Source organism: Saccopteryx bilineata, chromosome 3 (assembly GCF_036850765.1).
Source record: "Saccopteryx bilineata isolate mSacBil1 chromosome 3, mSacBil1_pri_phased_curated, whole genome shotgun sequence".
In the NCBI taxonomy this organism is placed as follows: Eukaryota; Metazoa; Chordata; class Mammalia; order Chiroptera; family Emballonuridae; genus Saccopteryx; species Saccopteryx bilineata.
Window position 1 is genome coordinate 95,308,824 of NC_089492.1, and position 25,845 is coordinate 95,334,668.

A 25,845-nucleotide genomic window follows, 5' to 3' on the forward strand; every position below is an offset into this window, starting at 1 on the left:
ACTTACTACAAAGTAACAGTAAGCAAGACAGTCTGGCATTTTCATAAGAATAGATAAACGGATCATGAAACAGAATTAAGAGCCCAGAAATAAATTCATATAAATAAATTCATCTTTATTATATGTGGCTTAAGTGTCTGTTTGTCACCGATAGCTTATTGGTTGCTTGCGTAACTGTACTAGCCAATGAGGTGAAGTTGCCACAGCTGAACACAAATTGAACGGGTCAGGGGGAAGATGAACATTTGTTTGCATTGGCAATCATCTGTTTTACATAAAAACTACATCTTAACGTAATTTCTTTTAAGAATGCTCCTAGAAAATACAGCACTGAAGAGGAGAGAAAAGTAGCTAAAGCTGCACAAAAACGGCTTTCTCGACAAAAAGAAACCACTGAGCAGAGAAAGACAAGGCTTGCTTCAGTCGCAGAGCAAATGCGTCTTTCTCGGCAAAATGAGACTGATGAGCATAGAGAAACAAGGCTTGCCTCAGATGCAAGACAAAAAAGCCTGTCTCGACAAAATGAGTCCCTTGAACAAAGGCAGGAGAGAAATGCAAAAAAACGACAGAGTAATGCTGAACGAAACGCAAAAAGGATTAAAACAGTTTCAAACGAAGAAACTTTAATTTTTGAGCATTCCTCTGGTGACATGAATATTAAATGTGAACACTGTCAGTCCTTAAACTTCAAGTTAGAAACTAATCAATTTGACCGTGGCAAGAATGGATTTTCTCAATGTTGCAAGTACGGAAACATTGTAGTTCCACTAATTGAGAATTATCCACCACTCTTGAATAAATTATTGACTAATCAGCATCCAAATAGCAAACAGTACATGGATAGCATTCGATCCATTAATAGTTCGTTTTTATTGAGCTAGCGGTGACTCTTAAGAAATGTACCGCCAGTGGTTTCCTTCATTGCACTCTACTTTAAGCAATTAAGCAAGTAAAAGGGGGAAACCCGTGGGGCACTGAGCAAAGGGGCGTCCTCGCCGCCTGCCCTGGGTAATTCAGTTTGAATTAGCAGACACCTTTGCACAAATCATTTTAATTAATATGAGAAAGCAATCAATGAACAACTAAGGTGTCACAACGAAAAACTGATGATTGATGCTTCTCATCTTTCTCCGTTCCTGTCTGTCTGTCCCTATCTATCCCTCTCTCTGACTCTGTCCCTAAAAAAAAAAAAAAAAAAAAAAAAAAGAATGCTTAGACCAGGGGTAGTCAACCTTTTTATACCTACCGCCCACTTTTGTATCTCTCTTACTAGTAAAATTTTCTAACTGCCCACCAGTTCCACAGTAATGGTGATTTATAAAGTAGGGAAGTAACTTTATTTTATAAAATTTATAAAGCAGAGTTACAGTAAGTTAAAGCATATCATAATAATTACCTACCAAGTACTTTATGTCAGATTTTTACATAATAAATCCTTATAAAACAACTTACTATAGTTAAATCTATCTTTTTATTTATACTTTGGTTGCTCTGCTACCGCCCACCATGAAAGCTGGAACACCCACTAGTGGGCGGTAGGGACCAAGTTGACTACCACTGGCCTAGACCATTCAATGGGGAAATAATTATCTTCCCAAAAAATGGTGCTGGAACAACTGGATAGACATACACAAAATGAAGAAGCTGAACCCTTACCTCATCCCATTTATATATAGATATATAAATGTATTGTGCATAATTAATAAATGTATTATAAACTAAATTAGTACAATTGTAGCATTATTCACAAGCTTAAAGGTGGAAGCAATCCAAACGTCCATTAACTAATGAATGAATAAATAAAATTAGTACATCTATAAAATAGAATACTTTTATCCTAAAAAGTAACAAAGTACCAACAATGCTACAACATAAATGAACCTTTAAAATATTATACTAAGTGGCCTGCCAGGCGGTGGCGCAGTGGATAGAGCATGGGACTGGGATGCAGAGGACCCAGGTTCGAGACCCCAAAGTCACCAGCTTGAGCAAGGCTCACCAGCTTGAGCCCAAGGTCGCTGGCTCAAGCAAGGGGTCACTCGGTCTGCTGTAGCCCCCAGTCAAAGCACATATGAGAAATCAATCAATGGACAACTAAGGAACTGCAACAAAGAATTGATGTTTCTCACCTCTCTCCCTGTCTGTCTGTCCCTATCTGTCCCTCTCTCTGACTCTTTCTGTCTCTGCCACAAAAAAAAAACCCACAAAAAAAAAATTATACTAAGTGAAAGAAGCCCGTCACAAAAGACCACATATTATATCACCTCCTACCTTCTTCAGCTAGTATCCCACCTTTTCAATGAAATAATTCCAAAACTATTTCATTGTTATTTCTCCTTCTTTCCTCTCCTAGGAAAAGCATGACTCGCCACTATACTATCCCAAAAAATCATTGTTTAATACAATTCGCAATTAAGAGAATAAGAATATATCAGGATTCTATAAGGAAACCATTTGAATAAAAATAAAGATACTTCAACCTAGAAGCCGCTAACTAGGTGTATATCCTCACTCAGGCCCTCAAAACCTTTCTGTGGTTTCGGTATGACACCCAAGAGAGGCAGAATTCTAATAGCTAAAGATTACAAACATATAACACACATGTGGGCTGCTATTCCCCTTCTGAACAGCCCTAATAATTCATCAGAGATGGAATCAGAAATAGCACCTGAGGTGGAACTTATCTGTCACTGCTAGACAAGTGAAGCTCCCTTCCCCTTCTAATGTTCTGTGGTCCGTGACCTACTTGAAATCAAATACAATTGCAGTGAACAGCTCAGACACAGATAAGATACAATATACACTAACTTAAGCACTCAGAATCTCAAAATACAGAAATTCTTTATCATCTTTAAATGTACAGTGTTCTTTTAAAAGAATATGCCACTATTTATACATTTCTCTATTTCAGATGGGAAAAATCAAGTCTAAATGGAAAAACTTTAGGATACTATATCTTTCTCAATTTCTGATATATGTAAATGGTGTTCTTTCATATGAACAATATTCTTGATACTCAGGCATACCTGAACATGCCTGAAGAAGAGAGATTTCTATGAAAAGAATTTTCTGAAAACCATATGCATATAGTTACAGCTTTTCATAGAACTCATAAAGGTGAGCACCTTGACAAATGTTTAGATAATTACATATTTCTGTCAGTGTTATTTCTAGCATTTTCATGTGGCTTCTCAATGTCGAATGCTCCCTTTAAAGCTCTTCCCGCTAAGTGGTCCATTCCAAACTTCCATCCTTCTTGGTCCCTATCAAACTCCCATCCCCTCAGCCCCAATTCTCCACTGTTATAAAAACATTCTAAACCTGGATAATTATGTTCACAAGAGTGCCCCAACAAAATTCAATTCAAAAATATTCTGATTCAAGGGAAAACAATTTGTTTTGCTTTTTTCAGGGAAAAGTCAAAGTCAGAGAGGATAACTGTCTGGTACCATCAAAAAGTAAATATGGGTAGAGACGGGTAGATCATTGGCCAAAATATAAAATAAGTCCTTACTATGGGCCAATATTCATGCTAGGCACACAGAAATACGGTATTCAAGGATAAGGCCCACTCCTGACAGAGGTCAAACTAGCCAGAAAAAAAAAAATATATGGCATCAGAAAAATAAGTACTGCCTGACCAGGTGGTGGCACAGTGGATAGAGCGTCGGACTGGGATGCGGAAGGACCCAGGTTCGAGACCCCGAGGTCGCCAGCTTGAGCGCTGGCTCATCTGGCTTGGACCCAAGGTCGCTGGCTCCAGCAGGGGGTTACTCGGTCTGCTGAAGGCCCATGGTCAAGGCACATGTGAGAAAGCAATCAATGAACAACTAAGAAGTCGCAACGCGCAATGAGAAACTGATGATTGATGCTTCTCATCTCTCTCCGTTCCTGTCTGTCTGTCCCTGTCTATCTCTGCCTCTGTAAAAAAAAAAAAAAAAAAAAAAAAAGGTACTATCAATAAAACATTTGATCGTGCCTTGAGAGTTAGGAGGAGAACAAAACATGGTCTTAGAGATCAGGGAAGGCCTCCTGTGAAAAGATCAGCCTAGAGTACAGCAACATTTGAGAAATAACATGACACTCCAGGAATTACAAAAAAATATAGGCTACTTTAAAAACAAAAGCAAAAGATGAGGCTAACAGAACATGGAAGGCCATGGAAGCCATGGAATTGGGATTTTATCTCAAAAAGTAAATCAATGACGATGTCTTAACTGAAAAGCACAGTTGTACTTTTACAAAAAGTGTCTATCAGCCTACTTTACCCACCATTTGTAATGGTGATCAAGAAGGGAAAGGTGTGAGGAAATAGCAAAAAGGGAGAGGTGAACAGCACTTCAGAGACTTTAGTATACTCAGATATCTTGGATTAGAGCTACAATGCCTGGAACATAGATGCTCAATCATATGCATCAATACGTACTATAAGCAAAAAGGCGTTATGAAGATGAAGAAAATAAAGAGCTCAAACAAATTTACATTGCTATCATAACTGAGAAGTCTTATCAAGAACTATATATAGTTTTGTAAAATTAAAAATACAACTCTTACTGTTTTTTGCCTATTAGTTTTTAAATAAGATTGGTTGGTAGTTTGTTGTTTTTAACTGGATTCAATTTAAAAGACACTATTCACCTTGTTGTACATATATCTAAGCATGAAGTCCAGTAGAAATGATTTCCCTTTACGAAAAGCTCCTGCCACGGATACCACTACTATGTTAAGATCACGAATGTGCTCCTGTAACAGTATCTGCTCCAAAGCCTCTTCATCAAGCTCAAAGTTATGGTCATCTTCATGAGCAAGAACAATCTGTACTGGACATGGTTTCTTCATAACCTCATCAGAGTTTACTAGGCCATCCTCTTCATAATCCTCACCTAGAGTTAAAAAAAAAGAAACACATTACTTGAATTCCTGCATTACACACTTTTCCTCAAGGATCACAACTAAAGCAAAATTTTAAATGAACTTCCCATACCACCCCACCCTCATTATAATCATTTTAAAATAGTTACAAGTGATGTTTAAGTACACAATGGATTTCTCATTCCCTCTATAAGAGCACCAAGAATTCCAGGATTTCCCACTATATATACAGAGAAGCCGCAATACTAAGTATGACCTCTATCTCAATTAAATATGAACAGTAGCTGTCCCAGAGCACTGCATTATTCTATAAATAATTTTTGCTACTGTATACACACAGAAACCAGTTGAGAGGTGAGGGGAAGAATCAGTTTCACATAATTTACATTCCAGTTTTCCTTGTAGGCACTGACTGGAAATTACTCCAAGTTACAAAGATTAAACCATGCATGAAATATAAACAATTTTTACTCTGAAACTTAAAGGGCTACGTTAAAGTCCTAAGCAGTCTCCAAAAATGATACTTAGATAAAGTCAATGAGTCCCTACTTTAACAAGAATAACCCAATAGTAAAGCTTCTCATGTTAAAGCAAAGCACAGGACTAATGTTTTAGTGGAAGGCATAAGAAGAATGGTTAGTGAGGTGCACTTATTATAACTTAGTTTCATCTGCCTCTGGGGCTCTTCTTCACCAAACACCACAGCCACCACTTCAAAATGACAAAGCTCCCCAGAATGGCTAAACTCTTCCTTTGTTCACCCAAAATGCCAGAAGAAGGTAATTCCTGCAGAAAAACTTTACTGAATAGTGATAAATAACTACAGAAAGTGTAACAGCAGAGACAAATTTCTAAAGTTGAAGTTTCTGTTCTTAAAACACCTGGCCAGTTTCAGAAACTAATGCAGCATGTCTGGCTTTCTTCTTGCTTGATCACATGTAGCAACAAGGTATTCCAGGGGAACTTATCTTTTCCTACACCAACATTTTTAAGAGACTCTCCCCTTAAGCAGGTCTATGAAGTGCCAGTTTTCAATCTAAGGAACATAGATTGTGTTCAAAGCAGGGACAGTTTCTCCTCTCCCAGGAGGAAGTTGGTCCATTGAGGAGTGGCACATTATTAGCCAACAATACCGTATCCACTTAACCACTATTTTCAGAACAACAATTACATACCCACATTAATGAATCTTTTTTACAGGGGGAAAAAATCTAGCTTACGTAATTTGCAAAAACTTTACCTCCACACCACAAGGCACCTTTTAACTGTACATAGAACAAAATCGACACTATTTTAACATGTGCTGCAAACAGTGACAAATATAAAGAACAAGCAATTTCAAAGGAGAATCTCTGAAAACAAAAGAATCAATACTTAATTAAAGAGGATAGTATCACTGCTTCTTTCAATGGTATACAGATTTAGCCCAGTAAGCTACTTGCATGCAAAAAAGGGAAACTTTCCAGGAAAGGTAGAACACAGGTAAATTCCAAATTTAATATATCATTAGGGCCCTTGCTGGGTAACTCAGTTGGTTGGAGCATCATCCTGATATAGCAAGATTGAGGGTCTAATCCCTGGTCAGAGCACATACAAGAATCAACCAAGAATGCATAAATAAGTGGAACAAGTGATGTTACTCTCTCTCTCTCTTTTTCTAAAATCAATCATTTAAATATATACATATTTCAGATATATTTCATTAGGTCAATTCAGGTAATTCACAAAAAAATAATTTTAATAACATTATTTTATTAACCCAATATATCCACTATATTATCATTTCAATTCAATCAGTATTTTAAATACATATTTACATTCTTCTTTTTTGGTCTTTGAAATCCACTGTGTATTTCAAACTTACAGAACATTTTTTTTTTCTGAAGTGGGAAGCAAGGAGGCAGAGAGACAGACTCCCACATGTGCCAGACCAGGATTCACTGGGCAAGCCCACAAGGGGGCAATGCTCTCCCCATCTGGGGCATTGCTCGGTTGCAACCAGAGCCATTCTAGTGCCTGAGCCAGAGGCCATGGAGCCATCCTCAGTGCCCGGGGCCAACTTTGCTCCAGTGGAGCCTTGGCTGTGGGAGAGGAAGAGAGAAACAGAAAGAAAGGAGAGGGATGGGTGAGAAGCAGATGTACAATCCCCCTGTGAGCCCTGACTGGGAATCAAATTCGGGATTTCCACACGTCGGGCTGACGCTCAGAACATTTTAAATCAAACACTAAGTTATGCACAAAATGAATAATCACTTTAGAGATTTCAAAAAACTTAACAACTAAAAAATGAAATTTACCAATATAGATGTTCCAAACATACTTAGTTTTCCAAAAACTGAATCAAATGCCAAAAAAATTATTTTCCATTCATATTTGCATCCATACTGACAAAACTATTTGTTTATGCTTTTTTCATATAAATAAAATATATCCTGATCAGGCAGTGGCACAGTGGATAGAGCGTCAGACTGGGACACAGAGGACCCAGGTTTAAAACTACGAGGTAATTGGCTTGAGTGCAGGCTCACCAGCTTGAGCATTGGGTCCCGGCGTGAGCATGGGATCATAGACATGACCTCTGGTTGTTTGAGCCCAAAGGTCACTGGCTTGAAGCCCAAGGTCGATGACTTGAATAAGGGGCCACTCACTCTGCTGTAGCCTTCCAGTCAAGGCATATAGGAGAAAGCAATCAATGAAGAACTAAGATGCCACAATGAAGAATTGATGCTTCTCATTTCTCTCCCTTCTTGTCTGCCTGTGCCTCTCTCTGACTTTGTCTCTGTCATAAATAAATAAATAAATAAATAAGATCCAGTTCTTCAGTCACACTATCCCTTTTGCTTTAATATGTACAGACCTGACTAAGGCTGACCATTTGCTATGTATAGTATTTCTTTCCTCTTGTATGAACTGTCTAGTCATAATCTAGATAGTTTTAAGGGGAAAAGAATGTAAACTACCACCGAGAAGTCCTTTTAATTTCATAGAAGCAAAACATTAAATGTTTAAACAGTATTTTGCAGATAGTTTTTAAATTCAAAAGATATAATGTGCTACTCACATATTTAAGACTATACCAGGACACTTTATAAACCATACATAATTCAATGCTGAAAACTAATCAAAAAGGTTAATATCTGCTATGCATTTGCTTGTATAATATCCTTAATTTACTTCTTACAGAACATTCAGTCAGGAATCACACTTTCAACTTAATATTATAAAGCAAACTGCTGTTCCCATCAGAACAATGTAGTTTTCTCAACGAAATAGGGGTAAAAGCTGTAACTGGCTCTAAACACAGACTATAAAGAGCAAAACTGGTAAGGCCCCACTGCTACCTCTCTATAAGCACAAACTGGCAAGGCCTCAAATTGAAGTTGCTTTACTTTCAATAACTGTACCCTGCCTTTGTGATCTTTATTATAATTATGATTCCCACAAAAAGGAATTTTTATAACTATAAACACTATGATCAACTCTAAACTAATGATTGTTGGCAATCAGCTGATGTTAATCATCCGTTACAATTCTGCAATTGTGGTTAGCAAAAATATATGCACTGTGCCCTCTATTTTTGTAAATTTTCTTAACTTTTGAAACATTTTTGTTTTAACTATGATCTCAAAAAAAATAAATCACCATAATGTCAAAATTTTTAAGGTTTTATTTATTGATTTTATGGGGAGGGAGGGCAAGGGGGAAAGGAGTGGAAAGCATCAACTTGTGGCTGCTTCTTGTATGGGCTTTGCCAGGACAAGACAAGGGCTTTGAACTGGCAACCTCAGCATTCCAGGTCAACCCTTTATCCACTGTGCCACTACAGGTCAGGCCATAATCTCAGATGTTTTTAAAGTAAAATATTGTCACTCCAGAAATAAAGCATGGCATTTTAAAGTCCACAGAAGTGAGGAATAAAAGAATACAAAGTATCCTCCAGGTTCAAATGATCATGTTCACCAAACCACACTTGTGAAGGACAAGTAAATATAAACTGAAAGAAGCATAGAGCTCTAAGTCATTATAATTATCAGTAATTCTTATTCACTGTGACAGGCTGATTAATGACATGGGACTTGACAGAATGTACCTATCAGCAAATCCATAAAACCAAAGAGGCTATTTCCTTATTAGAGGCACAATCGACAGCAGGGGTAGTCAACCTTTTTATACCTACCGTCTACTTTTGTATCTCTGTTAGTAGTAAAATTTTCTAACCACCCACTGGTTCCACAGTAATGGTGATTTATAAAGTAGGGAAGTAACTTTACTTTATACAATTTATAAAGCAGAGTTACAGCAAGTTAAAGCATATAATAATTACTTACCAAGTACTTTATGTCAGATTTTCGCTAAGTTTGGCAGAGTAAATCTTTATAAAACAACTTACTATAGTTAAATCTATCTTTTTATTTATACTTTGGTTGCTCCACTATCGCCCACCATGAAAGCTGGAACGCCCACTAGTGGGCGGTAGGGACCAGGTTGACTACCACTGATCTACAGTCTTCAAAATGCTTTAAAATTGGATAGGTGAGCTAGCAAAGGAATAAGCTTTTAGTTCAAAAAATGGTTTGAGAGGGTTAGGAAGGGAACTGATTGCCACTGAAATTCAGTGGAAAGTATTAAGTGCTACTACAAATGCACTGAAGAATTTTCCAATAATCTTACCTGGAAGTTGAGAAGAAATTGCTATTTGAGATCACTATCAACAAAACAGAATTTCTCAGAAAGTGAATGCATTAGTAAAGCCCAGAAGGAAAGAGCAATGGAAAATTTCAAAACAAACTTGACCTGCCAGAAATTCACTCAAAGTAGTTTAACAACAAAGCACTTTCTAAGTAGGAAAACAAGGAATCATCGAAGAAAAATTCTTCTCTAGATTTGCTATTCAGTTTTAGGCCATTAACAAGAAAAATATGAACTAGATCATATTGTAAGGTCTTTAAAATAATGTACAACTCCCATGCTTGCTAAAACATATTCTACAGCGGGAAAGGGGCTATACTGACTGGCACTTTATATTGCTCTTAGAAGAACCTTTGAAGAGGCTCTAAGAAAATCAATTAATTCAACCAATTAAGAAGAAAAATTCCTTAAGAGGTTGTATTAATATTAAGCATAAAATCATTACTAAATAATATATTTATACTCGGTATCTAGTCTATGTTCCTCAATATTCTTAAAAGACTGCCCAAACCCTAGCCAGGTAGCTCAGTTGGTTAAAGCATCATCCCTACATGCCAAGGTTGTGGATTCCATGCCCAGTCAAGGCACATACAAGAATCAACCAATGGCCTGCCCTATGGTGGTGCAGTGAATATAGAGCGTCGACCTGAAACACTGAGGTCACCAGCTCAAAATTCTGGGCTTGCCAGATCAAGGCACATACCATAGGTCATAGGACAAGCAATAAGCAAGCAAGGAAACAACTATATGAGTTGATACTTCTCACATCCCATGTTCTCTCTCCTCCCTCTGTAAAACCAATAAAAATCTTTTAAAAAAAATCCACCAATGAATGCATAAATAAGTGGGACAACAAATCAATGTTTCTCTCTCTCTCTCTCCCTCCTTCCTCTCTCTAAAATCAGTCAATTAAAACAAACAAAAAAGATTATCCAATATTCTTTTCATTTATTTTCAAGATCAAGTCTGATACAGGATAAAACAGATTTCCAAAGTCAAATTCCCAAATAGAAATAACATACACAAACTAAAGAATTGTCTGAATTAAGATTGTTTACTCAGGAACCAATTAAGTAGTGTGTAAGGTCCTGCATAAATAGAATCCCAAAAAAGGCAGCAATGAACAATGATTATTAAGACTACTGGGTGAAAAGCTGATGGGATCAATCAGAGATTTTTAACCATTTTCACTTCATGGCCCACATAAACTACTAAAATTCTGTGGTGCATCAAAAACAATATTTTTTTTTCCAATCTAACAAAAAAAACTGGTATAATTTTGATTCTTTCACACTGGACAGCTATTGTGTTAGCTGTTGTTAACTCTATTTAGCAATCTGACTATAAAGACAGGTATTGCATGTTTTAAAAATTCTTGCAGCACACCAATTGAAATTGCTGCCTTATATATAAGTATAGGCAGCTGATTTGTTTTAAAGACATTTCAGAGGAAAAAGGGTAGGTAATTACTATTACTTTTTTGCCAACCAATCAAAAATATACACCTTTTTGTCAGGTTGGCAAAAATATAACATTTTTGGTGTGCTGCAGAATTTTAGTAATTAGTATATGTGTGCCATGAGATGGAAAAGGTTGAAAACTGCCACTCTCGATTTCACTACAGGGAAGGAAATAGAGGAGACACACTCCACAACCACAGAGATGGAGTCAGAAAACTCCAGAACATGCAAAATTCCACTGGACAAATGAACCCGAACAAATACATTGCAAAAGCAAAGGGGAAGAAAGAAGAACCTATAGAAAAGAGACTTAAGAGGCTTATCAATCAAATACAGTGTTTAAGCACAGCAGCTATAAAAAATTTGAAACAATCAGAGAAATATGAACTCAAGATATTTGATATTAAGGAACTATTTTTCTAGTGTGCTAACAGTACTGTGCTATGTTTTTTTAATCATCTTTAATCTTTTTAAAGACACACAACATTCATACAATCTGCTATTTGCTTCAAAATAACCTGGTGGGAGGCTGGCTATGAGAGAACAGATAAAACAAGGGGGCAGTTATATTGACAATAATTGAAGCTGGGAAATGTGTCTACAGGGTCTCCTAATGCTGTTCACTTCTGTACGTATTTGAAAATTTTCATACTAGAAGGAGTTTTTTAAGTAATGAGTCTAATAAAGACTTTATTTGGAGATGAAAACTAAAAAGAATCAGGTTTAAATATCAAATCCATTAAACACCTTATTAAAAAAACTTTAGGCCCAGGTGTTTTTACCAAGAATCCCACTAAATATATTTTTCTAAGATTTATTCATTTTAGAAAGAAAAGAGAGACAAAGAGAGAGAAAAGGGGGGGAAGGAGGAGCAGGAAGCATTAACTCCCATATGTGCCTTGACCAGGCAAGTCCCAGGTTTTGAACAGGCAACCACAGCGTTCCAGGTCGACGCTTCTTTTTTTTTTTTTTTTTTTTTTTGAGAGTCAGAAAGAGGGATAGATAGGGACAGACAGACAGGACGGAGAGAAATGAGAAGCATCAATTATCAGTTTTTTATTGCAACACCTTAGTTGTTCATTGATTGCTTTCTCATATGTGCCTTGACCATGGGCCTTCAGCAGACCAAGTAACCCTTTGTTCGAGCCAGCGACCTTGGGTCCAAGCTGGTGAGCTTTGCTCAAACCAGATGAGCCCGCGCTCAAGCTGGCGACCTTGAACCTGGGTCCTCCACATACCAGTCTGACGCTCTATCCACTGCGCCACCACCTGGTCAGGCCCAGGTCGACGCTTTATCCACTGCACCACCACAGTTCAGGCTCCACTAAACATTTAAGAAAGAAATTATACCAATTCTACACACTTATAAAAAAAGGAAAAAGAGAGAAAGAAGGGGACATGTATTTCTCAATTCATTTTATGAAGCCAGTATTATTATCCTAATACAAAAACCAGGCAAAGACATTATAAGAAAACAGAACTATGGATCAATATCCCTCTTGACATTAAAATCTTTAATCAAAATCTAGCATTCAAAATATATAAAGAACTTCTACAACTCAATTAAGAACAATTTCATTTTTAAATGGACAAGAGATTTTAACACATACTTCAAATACATATGAATGGCCAATAAGTACATGAAAATGTACTCAACACCATTAAATGTTAAGGAAATATCAATTAATACCACAATGAGATACCACTTCATCCTCGCCAAAATAGCTAAAATTTATAAGACTGACATAAGAGTTTACAGGAACAATTAGCATTCACATATATTTCTTGTGAGGGTATAAAATGATATAATCACTTTGAAAATATTTTTGGTAATACACTATATACAGTTAAACATATACTTACCATATAACCAGGAATCATACTCCTATGTACTAAAAGAGAAATTAAACATATACAGGTATTAATCGACTTAAGACCTATGCAACTTACGACCATTCGACTTTATGACCACAATCGCTAGCCACGACTGCTGCCTCAGATGACGACATCAACTATCTGCAGCCAAGCACCAGCGGCCAATAAAATGTTTCATACATGTTTATATATTTTGATATGTTTTACAATTGGGAAAATGTTTCCTATGGGATTTTTTACACCTGTATTTTGTATTTTTGTATGCACCTGTATTTTGTAATTTTGTATGTTTTGCAAATATTAAACCAGTTGTACTGGCAATGCAGTGTTTTACTTAAACCTGACGAATGTAAAAATAAGAAACAAAATGGTGTAGAGATGATACAAATGGCATAAAATGAACAAAGAAAATTCTGATATATAATAATGAAAGAAAATTATGATAAAATATGACTTAAAGATTTTTATAACATCATTTCACAGTACTGTACATATAGCCTACTCAACTTACAACCAAATCGTGTTACGACCGGTCAGTCAAAACCAATCATGGTCCTAAGTCGAGCACCAGCTGTAACAACAAAAGACTTGAACACGAATAATTGTAGTAAGGTCCATAAACTGGAAACAACTCAAATGTTCAAATATTGAAAAATGAATCCATACAATGGATTACAACATGGCAATGAAATGAATTACTGAAATACATAACACAAACAAATCTAAAAAGCATTATACTAAGTAAAAGAAACCACATGCAAATATTGTACTGTTTGATTCAATTCTAGAAACAGCAAATCTACCAGTAATACAAAGTAGATCAGTGATTGCCAGATACAGAAGGTAGAGGGAAGAGAACTGACTACTGCTATGAACTAAATATGCATACCCTAAATTCATCTGTGGAAGCTCTAATCCTCAATGTAACAGTACTTGGACAGAGTGCCTTCACGAAATAATTAGGTCATGACGGTGGAACCCTAATGTATGAGATTAATAAAGGACTTGAAAAAGATGATTTCTCTCCACCATATGAAGATATAGCAGAAGACAACCCTCTGCAAACCAGAAAGAGGACTCTCATCAGACACCTTAATCTTGAACTTTCGCAGTCTCTGTTAACTGAGAAATAAATGTCTGTTGGTTAAACCACCCAATCTATAGTAATTTGTTATAGCAACCCAAGCTAAACCAACTATAAAAGGGGTAGAAGGGAACTTTCTGAGATGATGGAGATGTTCTACATGATTATGGTGGAGATGGAACAAAACTATACAACTATGTAAACTCATCAAACTGTCTCAAAAATCAGTGGATTTTTAGCCTGACCTGTGGTGGTGCAGTGAATAAGGCACCAACCTGGAATGCTGAGGTCGCCAGTTCAAAACCCTGGGTTTGCCTGCTCAAGGCACATATGAGAAGCAACTACAAGTTGATGCTTTCTGCTCCTACACCACCTTTCTCTCTCTCTCTCTGTCTCTCAAATCAGTAAATAAAATCTTCAAAAAAAAAAATCAATGGACTTTATGTAAATTATTTCAGTAAGGCAAATTTTAAAAAAATCAAATCCAACCCATTCCCCTTGGCACATTCATTCCTTAAATGTGAAAGATAAAGAAATATTTACTCATTTTTAATAACTTATTAATCACTTTTGCAGAAAAAATATTCTAATTACCATATCCCCTTCAAGAATAATTGCCCATGAATATTACACTCCAATGTGATGCAAAACTGGAACTGCCCATCAATTCTCACTGTTCAAACTCAATTGAAAATATTTTCTTGACCTGAATTCAGGACCTGTAAAACATAATTCTGAGTGTATCAATAGTGACAAATTTAACCCTTTGTGAATGAATTCCTGTGAATCCAATATTCAGCATGCCAAAATATTTTAGTTAAAAAATAAAAAGGAATTATAAATTTGCTAATACTTTTTTTCTTAAAGAACTCAAGACAGTTTTTTATATTAGGGAGGGACTTCTTACCCTTATAGTGTTTTAAATTTAAGCAGAACATGCACACATTCCCTAGATTAGAATACAAATGTCAACACACATGAGGACCTTTAAGTTCTAGAACAGCAGGTCCTCTAACAACATCATTTAACATTGTTTCATTATAACACTGATGAGAAAAAATAATATCGATTCTGGATCGGAGCCACTTTCTGCATGGAATTTGGCATGGTCACCCCATGCCTGCATGGGTTTTCTCCAGATATTCCGGTTTCCTCCTATATCCCAAAGACATGCATGTTATGTGAATTGGCTTGTCTACACTGTCCCAGTCTGCGTGGGTGTGCACCCGGCAATGGAAGGGCGTCCTGTCCAGGGTTGCTCCACACCTTCGCACTACAGCTTATAGGGGTGGGCTCAGTCCACCTACTACCTTGAACTCAAATAAGTGTGTTGGAAAATAATAATCTTGAATCTTGTTTCTATTCTTTTTAAAATGTGTATGTATATATACAGCTCTTATTTATTTATTCTGTGACAGAGACAGAGAGAGGGAAAGATAGGGACAGACAGATAGGAACAAGAAGCATCAATTCTCTGTTGTGGCACCTTTGTTGTTCATTGATTGCTTTCTCATACATGCCTTGATGGGGGGGAGGGGGACTACAGCAGACCAAGTGACCCCTTGCTCAAGCCAGCAACCTTGTGCTCAAGCTGGTGACCTTCGGGTTTCAAACCTGGGTCTTCCGCGTCCCAGTCCGACACTCTATCCACTGCATCACCGCCTGGTCAGGCTCGTATTTATTTCAATATATATAAGTGTTTTGGGTCTTTCTTTTGAAGTTTGGTAGTGTTTTTGTGACCAGAAAAGTGCTACAGGAACTCTTTGTTTATATCAATTACCTACGGTCAACTTGGTTTTGCTGTAATTTCACTGCAGTTCCAAGAACCTATCAAAGTTAAGAAAAACTTACTGTACTTTAAATCTAAGATATTACTTACAAAGGTTCTGGCCATTATGCAGCCAAACTCACTCATTTTAATTTTTTTTTTATTTATTGATTTGAGAAAGACAGAAGAAGGGGAGAAGGGATCGAGGCAGGGAAAGGTACAGAGGGAGAACGGGAGAGAGATTTGTTATTCCACTTAGTTGTGCATTCATTGGTTGCTTCTTGTATGCACCCCAACCAGGGATTGAACCTGCATGCAACCTTGGTATATTGGAACAACACTCTAACCAATGAGTAACCCAGCCAGATAAATTAATTCATTTTAAAGATAAAAAAACACATGCTGAGATCACTGTTGAAAGGCCATGTCTTTTTTTTTTTTCTTCTTTTCCAAGTGAGAGGAGGGGAAATAGAGAAGCAGACTCTCACAGGCACCCCAACCAGGATCCACCCAGCAACTCCCACCTGAAGCCAATGCTCCACTCATCTTGGGCCATGCTCACAACAGAATCATTCCCAGAGCCTGAAGAGGAGGCTCTACAGAGCCATCCCCAGCACCCAGGGCCAGTATTCTCTAATCAATTGAGCCACAGCTGCAGGAGAGGAAGAGAGAGCGAGATACAGATAGGAGGGGGAAGGGGAGAGGGAGGAAGAGGAGGAGGGATGGAGAAGCAGATGGTCGCTTCTCCTGTGTGCTCTGACCAGGAATCGAACCCTAGACATCTACACGCCGGGCCAACGCTCTACCATTGAGCCAACCAGCCAGGGCCAGGTCTTACTAATTTAGTAATTATTTCCTCTATAGCAGTGTTTCAGAACATGCACAGCAATGACCTGAGGATCTTGTTAAAATGCATGTTGTGATTCAGTAAATCCAGGGTAGAGACTTGAACTGTACTTATCTAACTCCAACATAATGCCAACACTGCTGGTCCTCAGAAAATAACACAGTTCCTAGGATTACAATATTTTACAGATGTTTATTATGTAAATACCATTCATTTTATTTTACTTCAAGTAGTTTCTAGTGATGTTAAAGTTTTCACAGAAGAAAATAAAGTTTTCAAGCTAAACCATAACCCTCCATTCTTCCTGCAAAACTGCTAATACTCTGATACCACTAACCACTCCATCCTAGCTACTGAGGATTCTGAAAAGAGGCAATGTATACAGACATTCCTACTTTAAAAATGTGAATGTAAAAATCACGTTAATATGTTGACATGATACAGAGCTAGAGTTGAAAATTACTGGTATGGAACCATTATCAGTCATTAGAGTGAGCAGTTATAGCAGTGCTAAATCTTCCCACTCCCTGCCCTAGAGCTGCAGCCTGGAATAAGAATACTGACAAAGACACAAAATGGGACTTCAAAAAAAATTTTTTTAAGAGAAGGAGCTATTAGCCAATCAGGCACTACAAAAAAAGGTTTTAACTATTTGCTCCTATAAAATAATGTTATTAAGAACTTCTCTTGCCTGACCAGGCAGTGACACAGTGGATAAAGCGCCAAACCGAGATGCTGAGGATCCAGGTTCAAAACCCCAAGATCACCAACTTGAACGCAAGCTCATCTGGTTTGAGCATGGGCTTGAGGCACAGGGTTTCCAGCTTGGGCGTGGGATCATAGACATGACCCCATGGTCGCAGGCTTGAGCCCAAGATTGCCGGCTTGAGCAAGAGGTCACTGGCTCAGCTGAAGCCCTCAAGTCAAGGAGCTGAAGCTCCCAAGTCAAGGCACAGATGAGAAAGCAATCAATGAACAACTAACTAAGGTGCCACAACATCAAGTTGGTAATTCTCATCTCTCTACCTTCCTGTGTCTGTCCCTGCCTCTCTTTCGCTTAAAGAAAAAAACAAAACAAAACAAAAAAACCCACTTCTGTTATGTAAAACTGAAACTACAAGACAAGTTGCAAAAAAAAAGCACCCAAAAAAACTATATAGTTTCCTGAAGAGGACCTATTAACAATGTCAGGAAGAGACAAGATCCCTGGATAAGTCTGGGAGGAAGAAGTTTTACTTTACCCTTCTAGGTTCTTCCAGCTGGTCTAATTAAATTGACATGAGACATTAACAAGAGAAAATAAACAAATTTAACTATATATGCATATGGGAACCACACATACTTAACAGTTTCAGGCAGAAAAATAAAATTAGGTAAGATGCCTTAGGGCTTCAGAGGCGAGAAGGGTCATTGGCTGGATGGTAAAAAGAGAAATTCAGTCATTAGAAGTTTGCCTTGCCCTTTCTATAGGTCATAAAAGGTTATCTCTGGTAATAACTCTATGGCAGGGGTCTCAAACTCAACTCAGCATGTGGGCCGCAGAGCAAGATCACAGCCATTCGGCGGGCCGCACTAGGTCTACAAAAGGCAACTGTTACGCAACACTTTTCTCACTGCAGTTGAAAACAAAAAAAAATCAGTACAACAAGCACAATCGTACATGCAGTTTACTCAGTGTCACAAAACGACCAAAAACTGTAGTTCGCATCACAACTGCTGTTAACTAAGCTAATATCTAGCTAGGATGCTAGAGAAATGAAAAATACAAGTAGGCCCCTAGGCTTACTTAATTTTATCCAAAATATTTTGAACTTCGTGGATTAGTCTGCGAGCCGCACAAAATTGTGGCCCGTGGGCCGCGAGTTTGAGACCCCTGCTCTATAGGCAAGGCCCCCAATTTAGATTCTTCCAGGTAGTTAAGGAAGGGCAGGGTCTCAACTTACTTCAGCTCAAAATAATTCACAGGCCAAAATGGCACATCTTTGGGAGGCCTGTTCTGAACCCCTTCAGATAATTTTTTTTTTTTTTTTTACAGGGAGAGAGAGAGAGAGAGAGAGAGAGAAAGAATCAGAGAGAGGGGTAGACAGGAATGGAGAGAGATGAGAAGCATCAACCATCAGTTTTTCATTGCAATGCCTTAGTTGTTCATTGATTGCTTTCTCATATGTGCCCTGACCGTGGGCCTTCAGCAGACCGAGTAACCCCTTGCTCGAGCCAGTGACCTTGGGTCCAAGCTGGTGAGCTTTTTGCTCAAGCCAGATGAACCCGTGCTCAAGCTGGTGACCTCGGGGTCTCGAACCTGGTTCCTTCTGCATCCTAGTCCGACACTCTATCCACTGCGCCACAGCCTGGTCAGCAACCCCCCCCCCTTCAGATAATTTCTCCCATTAGCTTTGCCCCTTTGGCCAGCCAACAAGACCATCCTAAATCACCAAACTTCCAAAATGTATACAGTCCATCTCCTTCCTTCATTACTATCAAATCAAAAAATAAACAAAGTTGTTTTCTTATAAGATTTACAAATTATTTTCCATTTGAAATCTACCGTTTCCATAGTAACCAGGGCTGATGTAACAGAATTTCTGCTGTTCCCACTTAAAGAATACTGAGTCATAAAATGTCTTCATGCATTTATCTAAACAGATGAAGAAAAAATATAAAAGATTACAAATACATAAACTTAAAGTATGTTCCCAAAGCTTATCAAATATTAACCAGTTCTTTAGAATACATTTGAATATCAGTGTACATTGAGATAAAAAAAAATTTCAACTGAAGTTAATTTAAATAAGATATTTTAAATGAGGCTGGAGTTTATAAAGTCAGTTTTGTTGTCTAGTTAAGAGACAATAAAATGAATAATGGCTCAGGGGACTTTGAGCAACAAGACAGAAATTCAGAAAAATTCTATTTAGGCTCTGCAGTTTAAAGAGTCCTCATTAAGCTTCTTCTCTATTTTCTTCTAAAACATAATCTTGCAGAAAATCTAACTCAAGTCACCTCAGGAGTCTTGCATCTGCTCTTTTATTTGGGGGGAGAGGTATACTTTGTTTCCTGGTCCAAATTTTTAACACTTAGACTGCATAGTAGTGAAACTTTTTAAATTTAAGTAACTTATTTATATGCCAGAGGAATTCTTATACATGCATAGGAAGAGACAAGATCCCTGGTTTACTGAAATACTGTTTGTAACTGTAAAAAAAAAAAAAAAGACACTTTGGAACAACCTAAATATCCATAAATATATAACCATGAAACAATGAGAGAATTGAAAGTAATAAGATGTAAATGCGTGTGTACATGGATAAACCTCAAAACCAAAGTCAAATGAAAAAAAAAATTAAGCCACAAATACATACTAAAGCCACTTATTAAAAATTTTTTAATATAGCACAATACTAGATATTATTTAGGAAAAAATAGACATGTTATGCCTATTTAAAAACCAGGAAACATATATGCTAGTTCAAGATAGGCATATATCCATTGTAAAAGGAAGGAGAGAAATGTTGGGAGAACCCTTCAACTGTACAGTAACATTTTATTTCTTTTGAAAAATGATTCTAAACAAATATGCCAAATATATTATTATTAGATCTATGAAATGGGCACTGAGCATCTATTATAGTTTTCTGTCATTTTTATAAGTTTGAAATATGTTATAATTGTTCTTAATGAAACATTTTAAGTTGCTTCAGAATTTAGAGAAATTATTATGTTTATTAAATGACTGACTTTATGCCAGGCATTATGATAGGAATCCTCAACAACCCTGTGACTTAGCAGTTATCTCCATTTCACAGAAGGGAAAATGTGCACACATTCAAAGAAGTTTAAAGAAATTTTTTTTCTCGAATAGTCTACAGCTATTAGTAGTATATGTATAATATAATTCTATCTAAGTCGTTATATTAAGACCAAGCTGTTTCCTCTATACCAAAGTGCCTTTTAATATTACAGGGTCAACCATTGTTCCCCAGTAGGACAGCCATAGAAATACTAAATCAACCCTACTTCTGAATGATGCTTTTCACTTAAATCCCTGATATCAGCTCATCCATTCATATTGTCAGTAGAAACTGCCAAGTACAGATTATGTGTGAGTTTTATTTATTTTGTTTGGGAGAAGTGAGTTGATAAACATCTAGTATGAGATTTCTACATCCTTAAAGTTCTACATTACACTGGATTTTTTGGACAAAAACTAGAGTAACCAAAATAATCAAAACTACACATACACACAACTCTTCCTACACAGATCAACGGGGAAAATATGTTTTGCTATAGAATGGTCAGTTCATCTGTAATTTAATTATACATGGGTCTACAACTGAGTTACACTGTCAGTATGTAATTAGGTGCAGCCACTTGAGTGGCACAGTGAGTCCCATGCATACTAAAGCTTAAGAACCATCTGGGTGGCATGCTTAGAGTACAGATTCTTGGACCTCATCTCCAGGGTTGATACAGATGATCAAGTATGGGGCCCAGTAATTTACCTTTGTAACAAGCACACCCTGAAAACCACCAAGGTAATTTTGATGCAAGGGAAGAAAAGAATACAAGTGTGGGACCTGACTGGTGGTGGCGCAGTGGATAAAGCATCAACCTGGAAACGTTGAGGTTGCCAGTTCAAAACCCTGGGCTTGCCTGGTCAAGGCACATATGGGAGTTGATGCTTCCTGCTCTTCTCTCTTCTCTCTTCTCTCTCTCCCCTCTCTATAATGAATAAATAAAATCTTTAAAAAAAAATACAAGTGTGTGTGTGTGTGTGTGTGTGTGTGTGTGTGTGTTTGGGGGGAAAGGAGTATAAGTCTTGATTCCCTCAACAAATATTCACTGACCATCTACAACATGGTTCTAAGAACTGCAGATTTAGTATAGTGAACAAAACAAACAAGCCCTTAGGAGTTTATCAGATCCTAAAGGTGAGGGGACAGAATCAAATATATGACATTAACCAGCATAAAGTGCTATAGAGAAAAAAATAAAGTAGGTTAAAATAAATAGAAACAGGCTGTCATTTTATATAAGAATGGTCAGGCCCTGACCAGGTAGCTCAGTTCATTACAGTGTTGTCCTGATACACCATGTTGCAGGTTTAATCTCCAGTCAGGGCAGATACAATAATCAACCAATGGCCTGACCAGGTGGTGGCGCAGTGGATAGTGCGTCGGACTGGAATACGGAGGACCCAGGTTCGAGACCCCGAGGTCGCCAGCTTGAGCGCAGGCTCATCTGGCTTGTGCAAAAAGCTCACCAGCTTGAACCCAAGGTCACTGGCTCGAGCAAGGGGTTACTTGGTCTGCTGAAGGCCCACAGTCAAGGTATATACGAGAAAGCAATCAATGAACAACTAAGGTGTTGCAACAAAAAACTGATGATTGATGCTTCTCATCTCTCTCTGTTCCTGTCTGTCTGTCCCTATCTATCCCTCTCTGACTCTCTCTGTCCCTGTAAAAATAAATATTTTTAAAACAATTTTAAAAAATATTATCAACCAATGAATGCATAAACAAGTGAAACAAGTTTAATGTTTCTCTCTCTTCCTTCCTCTCCTTCTAAAATCAATAAAAATACCTGTTATTTAAAAAAAAAAAAAAAAAAAAAAGAAGAAGAATGGTTTAGGCAAGGAGACATTTGACCAGAGAACCAGGAAAACTGGTTATGTTGGGAGAAGAGGTGAAAATGTTATTAATAACTTCCTCATTCCTCAAAATAATAATTTACTGTATGAAATTATTTTAAGTGTACCTTTTACTATAGAAGAGGGAAAAACATTTAGTTTGTTATTTAGAGTGTCAACTCTGCTAATAACTACATATCTCTATAATCCTCAAAATCACTTTTGGGGGGATAATTTTCCTTGTTTGTATAATATAAAGAATACTGAGGCTCAAATCAAGTAATTTGTGAGTACATAACATTTTTCAGTAATCAAATATGGGTGCATACCCAGGTCTTTGTAATAGTCAAATCTATCACCTTCCAACTGTGCCAACTAAGCAAGTTTGTTGAATAAACTCAAAGCTGAATTTTTATGTGCTCAAGATTTCTAAAAAATTGAGAAAAAAAAAGTTACCAAAAGTACAATTTGTTAACAAAAAGGAAAGGGGTATGTCTCTCATTTTAATAACAAATCTTGGCAAAGGAAAAACTACTTTTCCCTTTACTTTTTCAAAAATTTTCCTAGTTAAAACAATCATTTATTCAATCAGTACATTATTTATACAGTTCCCCATTAGGGAAACAATTATTTTCGTTCTTAAACTTTACTGAAGATCAAGTTTTAAGATGTAAAATGCAATAAAATTCTTTTTGCCCATCTTTTAAAATATAAGATGCAATAAAATTCTATTTGCCCATCTTTGGTACTGCATTTATGTATTTATCTGTACATGTATAAATGTGTAACTTACTGTTTCAGATTTACTGACACAATGCTTGGTACATCTAAACAATATATCATGAATAAGTGAGGAAGGTCCCCACCCTATCTACCTCAAGCCATCATTAGAGAGCAAGGCACTATGCTGGATACAAAAGAAGTACAATTTGCTAATAACAGTGCCAATCTCAAAGTTCTGACACAGAAAAAGTATAAATGGACAGTGTAAAGAAAGTGCTATAATTCAGTGGTCCCAACCCCTGGGCCACAGACCAGTACCGGTCCGCAGAGAAAGAATAAATAACTTACATTATTTCCATTTTATTTATATTTAAGTCTGAACGATGTTTTATTTTTTTTTAATGACCAGATTCCCTCTGTTACATCGATCTAAGACTCACTCTTGACACTTGTCTCGTAAGTTCGACAATTATATTTAAAAATACCACAGTTTTTACACTGGTCGCGTAATTTTATTTTGTGCATTTACCCATCCCACCCTAAAGGCCGGTCTGTGAAAATATTTTCTGACATTAAACCGGTCCATGGCCCAAAAAAGGTTGGGGACACTGCTATAATCAATTATTTAAACTAGGGTGATTAATGAAAACATCCTGGAGAAAGCATCTCTCTGAGCCCCGAAAATCAGATTTAAGCTAACCATAAAAGTTTAGGCTAAAAGTGCTGGGCCTGTATGCCTTTCTTTCTAAAATCAATAAAAATACCTTAGTTATTAAAAAAAAAAGAATGGTTAGGCAAAGACATTCGAGCAGTGAACTGGGAAAATTGGTTATGTTGGGAGAAGAGGTGAAAATGTTATAAATAACTTCCTCATTCCTCAAAATAATTTACTGTATGAAATTATTTTAGGAAAATATCCTGAAGAGAGCTGCGGAAAATCTTGAAGCAGAGGGGTGATAAGATCAAAGCTGTATGACAAAGATAAGCTGAAAGTGATGAGTGAGTAAGAGGTGTAACAAGAGTCTAAAAACAGAGAAATCAGATATAAGTCAACTGGAAGAGACTGAGCATTGGGTGAGAAGCTCAAAGTCAGGAGGTGACAGTAAAAAGGGAAAGTGATGCAACAGCTAGCTAGTTCAACATCTTTCTTTGGACCAGGCAGCAAACAACACTAAATTATTCCATCATTTTATAAGAGGCATTCTCTTTTCTTATAAGCCTTTAAAAAAGCAACAATGAACTAAATTTCCATTTCCAAAAACATTTTTGATACAGTGACTACAAAGTTTTGTAACACAGGAATCAGGAATCCATCAAATTCAGAGTTGAGTAGGTGTCCTTGACTCAGGCAAATAGTTTAAATATCCCCTTTTTGGCCCAAAATAATTAACTCTGTACTAAGTTACAAGATATTAAACTCATAGAAGAGCTACTGAAATTTGAGATAACCAGTTAGGAAAGGAGCCATAAAAATAAATAAATAAATAAATAAATAAATAAATAACATCACACACACAAGGACCCAAGCTTAAATTTAGAATAGTGTTTTCATGACAAATCTCAAATAGGTATCTATCTGCCAAGACTTTGGAAATAAGACTCTTAAGTTCCATTTTGCCACAACTCTCTACCTCAGATGACTCGTTAAAAGCAGTAGTTTAAAAGAAGACAAGTAATGTCTCACACACTCACACACACACTCAAATTCCAAACTTAGCTCAATACAGGTAAATTTCCTACTAAAAAAGCAGTAAAAAGAAGGGTATAATGCCAAAAACAGACAAATAAACATCCTTCCAGCTAGATAAAATGTGACTAATTTGAAAAAACAAAAAGCATAAGAAAGTCAAAGGTTCTCACCATACTCTTCTTTTATCCTTTCTCTACTTTGGCAATTTTAAAGTACATATAAGGATTTCCTGTAGATAAATACACATGCTCAAAAACACACTTCAGGCTTGTTAGACAATTTTTTGAGGAATTATCCAGTTATTTAAATCAATTCTTTCTTCCACTTGGGTAAAATAACATTCCATACTCCTTTTTAATAAACATGCTCTAACACCATTTGCTCTTTCAACTACCTCTACCTAATTGCTTTTAATTACTTTTTAAAGCAACCCTTTTAGAAAATTCTTAGAAAGGATAGGTGCTTAAATTATTCTGTAGAAAGCTTATTAACACACTGCCTATCTTTATTATCTTCACACAAGTAGTATATCCTACACCAGGGGTCCCCAAACTACGGCCCGCAGGCCACATGTGGCCCCCTGAGGCCATTTATTCGGCCCCCGCCACACTTCTGGAAGGGGCACCTCTTTTATTGGTGGTCAGTGAGAGGAGCATAGTTCCCATTGAAATACTGATCAGTTTGTTGATTTAAATTTACTTGTTCTTTATTTTAAATCTTGTATTTGTTCCGTTTTGTTTTTTTACTTTAAAATAAGATATGTGCAGTGTGCATAGGGATTTGTTCATAGTTTTTTTTTTTTTATAGTCCAGCCCTCCAACGGTCTGAGGAACAGTGAACTGGCCCCCTGTGTAAAAAGTTTGGGGACCCCTGTCCTACACACTGCTCTCTAAGACCCATTCATTTTTCAAGGCCTGACAAAGTCCACCCTCCTCCATAAAGTCTTCCTCAACAACACTAGCACAAAGTAATTTCTACTTCTGAAAATATAAGTTTTTAAAAATTTTTTATCTATTCATTTTAGAAAGAAGAGAGAGTGAGGGGGAAAGAGAGAAAGAGAGAGAAGGGGGGAAGAGCAGGAAGCATCAACTCCCATATGTGCCTTGACCAGGCAAGTGTAGGGTTTTGAACCAGCAACCTCAGTGTTCCAGGTCGACGCTTTACCCATGCGCCACCACAGGTCAGGCTGAAATTATAAGCTTAATAAGTTT

The 25,845-nt window shown here is 37.0% G+C and overlaps 1 protein-coding gene across 3 annotated transcripts in view; it reads right to left on the reverse strand.

The window, feature by feature from the left end:
* ATL2 (atlastin GTPase 2) overlaps positions 1-25,845 on the reverse strand; it is a 58,959-nt gene that overhangs the window by 20,645 nt on the left and 12,469 nt on the right. For all 3 annotated transcript variants that reach the window (XM_066266932.1, XM_066266934.1, XM_066266935.1), the window contains exon 2: positions 4,639-4,883. In XM_066266932.1, coding sequence (XP_066123029.1) covers positions 4,639-4,883 — 245 coding nt within the window. The remainder of the gene's footprint in view (positions 1-4,638; positions 4,884-25,845) is intronic.